This window comes from Daucus carota, chromosome 7 (genome assembly GCF_001625215.2).
Source record: "Daucus carota subsp. sativus chromosome 7, DH1 v3.0, whole genome shotgun sequence".
Taxonomy (NCBI): domain Eukaryota; kingdom Viridiplantae; phylum Streptophyta; class Magnoliopsida; order Apiales; family Apiaceae; genus Daucus; species Daucus carota.
Genome location: NC_030387.2, coordinates 824,203 through 832,272, shown reverse-complemented (window position 1 = coordinate 832,272; position 8,070 = coordinate 824,203). Strand labels below are relative to the sequence as shown.

Below are 8,070 nucleotides of genomic sequence, written 5' to 3'. Positions count from 1 at the left end.
TGGGTTACAAAATGCAATAAGCTCTGATATAAATGAAAGACGTGAAAGGACCGAACTATAGTTTGATCCTCCTCAAGCCAATAAAACTTTGGCTCACTGTCACGTACCATTCAAACTTCAAAATAATGAATAGAATGACAAACCATAATAGAATGAAACAAACCAAGCCATGATAAAAAAAATTAAAAAAACCAAAAAAATTACCCCAGAAAATTACTTGAAAACTAGAACAAATAACTGAAACCTCAAGTCTACATCCTCAACTACACGACATTCGATAGTATATTAAAAGGAAGGAAGACCACTCGTGTCACAGTTGACCATATAATAGGATAATTTTACCATATGGTTCATAGGGTAAAAGGCAAATCTTAGTACACCTGTGCTGATATTTCACAAGTCACTCACTGAGGCACCCCTTTGCCTCCATAGTGACATTCTTTACCACAACTAGTTATCGAGGTAATAAAGGAAATCATGCGCAAAGCTGAGATGTATATCCGCATGAGCAATCTTCAAAAAAATGGCTCATCTGCACCAAACAAGGATGTGAAATCTATTTTCATGAACCAATTAATCCTCGAGTCACATTGATAAACTATTTCTAGTCTATTGAGCAAGTTATTACACCAAAAATGTAATTCTTCGTACAGTAATGATGAAATAAGTAATTAAGGCCACAAGTCCATACCATTGTGATCATCAGCCATGTTAAAGTCGTCTTCATCATCATCAAAATCTATATTCTGCATATAAGTCATAATTTCACAAGTTGTTACTTTCAGGAAATAAAGGAGATACTTTTTGCAGTCAATTCATATAGACAATTTAGTCGTGTTCTGTGGGTGGAAAGAGAGTAAATTGTTTATTTATTAAGCAAGCCTACAGGTGAAAGTCATTTTTAGTGGGCCTGAGCATGTGCACACATACAAAATAGAGAAACGCCACAAAGTTGCAACTTCTAGTTCTGGAAGGTCATAATTAACCTTATTCACAGCTCAATAATATGGTACCAACCCGACTCACAGCAAAAGAAAGTGAGAGAGAGAATGTGCATGCATACAAGAGAGAGGGATGCCACAAGGTTGCTACATCCACAGTTCATAATTAACCTCATATTACCCCGACTCACAGCAGAGGAAAGGAGTGGGAGAGGGGAGGGGGAGAGAGATAAGAGCGTGAAAAAGGGGACTGATAATTGGTCATCTTCTCGTTCCTGTATCTGTGAATGGAAGTTAATACTCCCTCCGTCCCTTTTTACTTGTCCCTTTTGAAAAAATAACGCATCTTAAGAAAATGTTAGGTGGATATCTTGTTTTCATACATATCCCTAATAAATGTAATGAATTAGATAGAGTTGTGTATATATATATGCTAGTCAAACATTGGAAGTTGTTACATTTTGAAAAAACATACAAAAAGTTGCTTTGAAAAGAGAAGTGGACAAGTAATTTGGGACAAATTTTTTTTTTAAAAGGGACATGTAAAAGGGGACGGAGGGAGTACCAATATAGTCATGCTGATATGGTGTCCAGCTTTGCAGCCAACAAATTTTCACCTTGGTGTATTGGTAGCTTCAAGTACATGTTGCCAATTTTTACTGCAACACCAATTACTAATAAAAAAATTGATTAAACATAAGATTCATCTGAAAAGCAAGTTCATCACTTTTGTCTAGCATATAAATTATTATTTATGCTTTCTGGCAAGCATAGGGGTGGTAGAAATTGGTCCACTTCTTGAACAATTAATTATGTACGAGCAATTTTGTCAAAAAAAAAAAATTATGTACGAGCAATTAATATACAATAACAATACTAGTAGAATTATTTAAAATTGCACTCGAAAACTTTTCAGTTACCTGAGTATATTCACCATCGCTGAATTCTTCATCTTCCACTTCAAGATCCTCCTCCTCCTCCTCTTCTGCAGCATCACCTTCTTTCTTATCCTCTTCCGTCTTTATGCAAGTCATTTTTGTGATTAAAAGCATAAACAAAAAGTCAACCAACGGTTATCATAGTAATATATATAGATACCTCCATCAATTAATGTTCCTAAATATTGAAGCTCAACATGCTGTAATAACTGAAACAATATAAAGGTTACTGGTGGGGGAAAATTAGATACCTTGGACTTCTTTTCAAGATTCTCAAAGATATCAAACTTTTGCATATCTGTTACATGCAAACAAACTATCAATTAGTTCAACATATAAGCCCCGGCTTTGTTATTCTAATATAGTGGAACTTATTAATCTCTTAAAAGCAGGAAATACGTTACTCGCAACCTTTTGCTATTACTAATTGCTGATGATTGTCACTCCTTCATAGACAACTAACAATATTCATATACTAAACCACCATGGACACCATAGATGGTTAACCAGCACAAGCTGTACGAAATGAACTAAAGAACCCAATCATCAGCAAGAAGCTAACCACACGATTCCCATATATGTTAGTATTAAATTGTAACAATTTTATTTTATCTTTTAAACAATTGTATCACACAATCAGGGACTTATAGGCATTCTTCCTGTGTCTTATTATATTTCATGGTTAGTTAAATTCTCTTTTTCTGCTTTACGTCATTTTCTAGATTATGCTGTTAAATTAATGTAGGCTTCTAAATTTTTGTAGGCTTTTAAAATTAGTCATTTACTTCTTGCAAGCTCATCAGTTAACTATATGTTTTTGTTCATGATAAAAATTACAGGGATGTTAGATAAAGTGTAATGATGTGATAGGAAAAAAACATGTTCTCCGGTGCAAAAAAAAAAAATGTTAACGATTTTATCTTCTTTTTTTCATATAACTAAAGGTTTACCGAAATACTGCTCCACTACATTCTATTAAATGACTTGATAAAGGATACTTCAAATGTTCAAGACATTAACAGCACATGAAACCTTCAAATTTACTTAGAAATTAAAGGTTCAAAAATAAGATGTACACATAAGCTGCAAACAGAAAAAGGTATTAGGTCATTTATTATTCATCTGACCTGACTCTTGATTCCATCGCACTCTCTTTCGACCACGTTGGTGCTTTACAGCTGTTGCAGTTGGTCAAGAAATTTAAAATTAAAAAAAAACAACATAAAGCCAATAAAAAATCTGATTTGAAGAAAATGTGAGTGGTGATAATTATATTCACCTAGTTCTGCAGGAACATATTCATCAGTCATCTTTATGCAGTCTGAAAGTGTGGGCTTACGCCTGGTTTTTCTTGAATCTTTAGCAGAATACCTTTCAATATCTATGCTTTCACAGCCTATCAAATACAATTGCGAAAGATACTTCTTTAATGAATATGCAGACCACCAAGAATAGCAGAAAATTATTAGTTTACAGAATGAATCAACAAAAATTCACATAAAGGAAATGATCAGATTATTAACCTGCATTATCATAATCTGATGAGGAACAAAGAGTTAAAGTATTATCAATTATTGTATACTATTTACTCTTTTTTTTTTTTGAAAATTTATAATATATAATTGTTAAAAAATGCTCTAAAATTAGGATAATCATGTTAGTAGTTATCTTCTACTTGGAGTGAACAAGATTTAGCATTTTAGATTTGGGTAGTACTCTTAGGACCACGAGAAAAAAAATTGTATTCTTTACTAAAGTTCATTTGATTATGAAATCATTACTGGACTAGTTTAATATTGTAAATTTAAAGGATCTTGTCTTCATCTTCTCTTAAATATCTAGACTCTTGACTAACAAAACATAGAAGCTTAAGCAATTACTTCAGACTTCGATTTATTAAAACTAAGGACGTCTATACCTCTTGGAGAACAATAAGAACGGTATGTGTTCAGGCAAGCAGGTCTGTTCTAAAAAGAAGAAGAAAGCATAACTTACATTCAGCTTATATTAAGCCAAATTCAAAACAGTTTTATGTCTTAAGAGTTAAGAATCTCAATGTTTGCATAGCAAACAAAAAAAATTCTCAATGCTTGTGTTATATTCAACTTTCCATTCAAATTTTATGATTAGGTGTAATAAGCAATATTAATTTTCATCTGTCCATCTATTTTCTGTTGTTTTTTATTTACAAGTTATATTTAAATGAAAATTGTTTGTAGGAGAACTGGAAACTAAATATTTTCTTTTAAAAAATTTACTATATGTACCAGAACAATACAAAAAATTATAGGACGATATTTTATACTTATACTCTCATCTAATTCATGTATTTTCCATCTGTTTGTATGCTCAAACCTAACCCCCCCCCCCCCCCCCCCCAAAAAAAAACCCAACCCAAATAAACCTCGCGGTAATGAATAATTAATTTATAAACTGATAAGATAATCACTCTGCATACTCTGCGCCATTGCTAAACTGTATATCCAAAAATATTGTATTTTGTTCAGGCTTACCTTCAGCATCATTTCCCACACCCTTGTAATAATATGGAGACAATTTCCATGATAGTTGCAACCGGTGACTCCAGAAAAAGAGAACTCGTTCTTCTTTCACATTTTGGACATCAGGCAAATTATCGATTTCCTATCAAAACTAGAAAGCATAATGAGCTAAGAAACTAAAAACAAATGTTAGGAGTTAGTTAAATACACATCCATGCTGGAAAGCTATCTTGTTTGACGTGCTCCAGCTTCACAAATGAAAGCATATTGTAGTCATCACTGTATCATAACTTCTCCCAATACTTCACACCAGATCCTAATCAGAATTTCTATACACTAAAATTCTAATAAAAATATTAACTAATGCCATGAAATGTTTAGTTGGTTAAAGGTTAATCAACACATTGATGGTAGTTCCATTAGTAGTCATAGGGTCGGCTGGATTTCAAATATTAAAGCTGAAGTAATTATAGATAACTAATGTAATAGACTGATAGTAATGTTCGACCCAACTCTCATAATTACAAATCAACAGGGGATGATACAAAGGGTTTCACCAGGTTCATTTAACATTTCACATTAACCAGCAAATTCTTTTTTCAAGATCTTCTGTGCATATCCATATTAATCTAACTTGTATTGCTAGCAAATTTAGCTATATTTCATAAGTATGAATTTTGATCATTGTAAATTGCATATATATTTAATATCTTGTGAATGAGAAAACCGCACACTTGGAAGAACAATAATTCTAAAATAAAGCACCAAAAGACAGTCGGTACTTACTGGAAAATGTTCAAATTTTATTTTCTCTGCATGACAGGGACCACCGCCACCACCAAATCTACCACCACGTCCTCTTCCTCTGAAAGCCATCTATTAAAACAACATGGCTAAATATTGAGTTATTGTGCTTCGTTTACATACAGGTTCATACTACACAAGATAAATTAGTGAATATTCAAAAAATGCAACCCTCTAATTTAAGATAAAAAACATGTTGTCCCTCCAACATCTTCATAAATACTCTCTATGTATACTTTGTTACTTAAATATATGTGTGTGTGTGTGTGTGTGTGGGTGGGTGGGTGGGTGGGTGCAGAAACAACTGTACATTAGCATACTTCTAGCTGACAGAGGATATCATATTTACCATTATAAAATTGGAATGAGGAGGGAGGTAACACTCCACATGTTTGAGGAAATATTTGAAGCTCCTAAAGTTTCAGGCACTTTTGAAGCTCCTGTTGGAGGTGGTTTAAATTTGAAGTTCCTCAAAAAATTAGTGAAAAGTGGGTATGAGGAATGTGTTGGAGTTGCTCTAAGTAAGCTTGTGATATCACTTCCATAAGAATTTATCAGTTACTCCCTTTTACTACCAATATATAATTCAAAAGTTACTTCTATACAGAAAAAGTTGCAGGTTTGTGAAGGCAATCATGAGCGGTGAGACTATCTGTATACACAAACAAATAAGAGAAAGAAAATAGAACATGCAGCATAAAGAATATGTCAAGCAAAAGAAGATTTGCTCTGAAGGAAATATACTGAGGAAAACACAGAAGAAGATGCGACAATGTGAATGAAATAAGTGCCATGAATTTTATTCTTCTTTGCATATATGGCATACCCTGAGCTTCCGCCACTAGTCACGCACGCGTAGCGAATAGTAAAACAATAAAAATTAGAAAAACATTTGATAGGGGTCCCAGAAACATCAACCAAAACCAAGTTAAGAAAGATTCATGTTCGGCCAATATTCATGCTAAAATGTCAGGATTAGAAATAGTAAATTGTTCGACAACAATAAAAAATGGTATATTCAAGCTCATTGACAAGGTACTGGACAAAATTGCAGAATAAACTAGTATACCTCATGTCTTGATACTTTGCCAATATATAATGAGCAAGTTTAACAAACTGAGACCAATACGACAATGTCAGAAAGTTTAACAATAGTGATACTGAATCACTATACTGTATCACAGTAAAACTACGTTACCCGGACTCTTCATTTTACCTCGAGTACCCGTGTCGGACACTCGACACTCGGACACAGGTATGGACACTCCGACACTTATTTTAGGGCAAAAACATGTAAAATTTTCAAAATATTGCCGAGTCCGACACTCGGACACGTAACTTTCAGCCGAGTCCGGGTAACATAGCAGTAAAAAGGTCTGATCTGAATACAACTAAAGATATCAGACAATTGTTTTTTGTGTTTCCCATATTTACTTGGTAACTTGCAAAAAAATATTGATTATTTTGTTTTTGGTACTTATTAGTCTTCTGCAATAATCATATATCAAGGAAAACCTAAGTTGTATTGTTTCCACTATTTCTAGTGCCATGTAAGGAAAATAAACTCCTATATGTAAACGTATTTCCCGGTACCCGCCAAAAATTGTGTACTTGCCTCCTCGACAGTGTGCCAATTCATCTTACATGTCTTTTTTCAGGCTTTGGGTTCACTGTCTCGCATTATATGGCATAACCTTCTGCGCCATACTCTACAGTACATAGTAAGAACTTCAATTTTTATTGATCAAGCAATATATTTAATCCCTCTCTTTCCCTTCGTGTTTTGTTGAGCCATAATCTATGTAACTGTTGTTGCTTGGTCTAGGAAAGCAAAAGTATTGCAAAGAAGAGGATGAATTATATTACTCGTTACGGTTATCATTCGTGCTATCCCCTTTTCAGGAGATTCTTATAGTGATTTAGTAACCAACTTCTTCACAAATTACTATTCTGTTGAGTTGTATGTCGCACCAAATGGTTTATCTCCCTGTTACGGTTCTGAAACTTGTGGTAAGCTCCTGACATAGACTTATAACTTCTGACAATTGTATTTATTACTGTACTGTAAACCATATTGTAATACACGTAGCTTTTCACACTATTCTATCCATAAATGCATATACAGCTTCACTGATACTCCCTTCGTCCCAAAATAAGCTTTGACTTTTTGCACGTAGTTTGAGATTCAAATAAAACATAGTATGATATATATTATTTTTCAAATCTTCTTTTTTCTGAATAAAAGTTTAACATCCATATTTTTATTCAGAAAAAGAAAAATTTGAAAAATAATATATAGAAGTATGTTTTATTTGCACCTCAAATTACGTGCAAAAAGTCAAAGCCTTACACTTATTTTGGGACGGAGGGAGTATCCTCTTTTAGTGGCATGTGTGTGAATATCTTAATTTCTGTAATTAAGTGCACATTAGTCATGATATGGAACAATTCTCATCACTCATCAGTCATCACCCTTGTTTGGGATTTTGATATAATTTAATGAAATAGGAATGACAATTTTATTCTTGTGATCGTTATGTTTATCAACACATAAAAGGTACTGAACGCCTGAATCACAATTAAAATAGGATACCTAGAAATTGGGGGTCGCAGCTGTGGGCACCGGGAGCAGGGAGGCGGTAGGTAGGGAGAGAGTCAGAGAGGAGCTCCCGGTTGAATTTGACGGAGACTTGCAGTTTATGTGCGTGAGTTAGGAATTAGGGATTTAGGGTAGGTAGTGTCACAGTAATGTTGTATGTTGTGTGTGCGTATGCCTCTTGCATGTATCGAATGTATTTGTCAAGACTTGTGTTAAATCTGAACCAGTGGTTCTGGACTTCTGGGTGATCTGAATGGTCCCTGAACGAATTATGTTGTTTGTAGTTT

The 8,070-nt window shown here is 33.8% G+C and overlaps 1 protein-coding gene across 6 annotated transcripts; it reads right to left on the bottom strand.

Moving 5' to 3' along the window:
• Positions 1-8,070, bottom strand: LOC108193907 (uncharacterized). 6 transcript variants are annotated; one of them, XR_010285868.1, is made up of 10 exons: positions 5,534-6,240; positions 5,167-5,256; positions 4,393-4,522; positions 3,159-3,275; positions 3,007-3,057; positions 2,131-2,177; positions 1,862-1,960; positions 1,507-1,615; positions 692-746; positions 1-532 (listed from the first exon to the last, which is right to left on the bottom strand). XR_010285868.1 is itself a non-coding variant. In XM_064082206.1 (10 exons), the coding sequence occupies exons 3-10, from the start codon at positions 5,254-5,256 to the stop codon at positions 516-518; spliced, it is 606 nt and encodes a 201-aa protein (XP_063938276.1). In that variant the 5' UTR covers positions 6,254-6,300; positions 7,778-8,070; the 3' UTR covers positions 1-515. The 6 variants fall into 6 exon arrangements, 4 of the variants coding, with proteins under 4 accessions (XP_063938276.1, XP_063938275.1, XP_063938274.1 ...); XR_010285867.1 differs by having other exon boundaries at positions 1,507-1,600; positions 5,534-6,239; XM_064082206.1 differs by lacking the exons at positions 1,507-1,615; positions 5,534-6,240 and adding exons at positions 6,254-6,300; positions 7,778-8,070.

Excerpts from the sequence above, each read along its gene's own strand:
- LOC108193907 (XM_064082204.1), bottom strand. Across the intron at positions 3,276-4,392 it reads TGTGGGAAATGATGCTGAAG|GCTGTGAAAGCATAGATATT; the intron begins GTAAGCCTGAAC and ends TGTATTTGATAG. Across the intron at positions 1,961-2,130 it reads ATCTTGAAAAGAAGTCCAAG|ACGGAAGAGGATAAGAAAGA; the intron begins GTATCTAATTTT and ends ACTTGCATAAAG.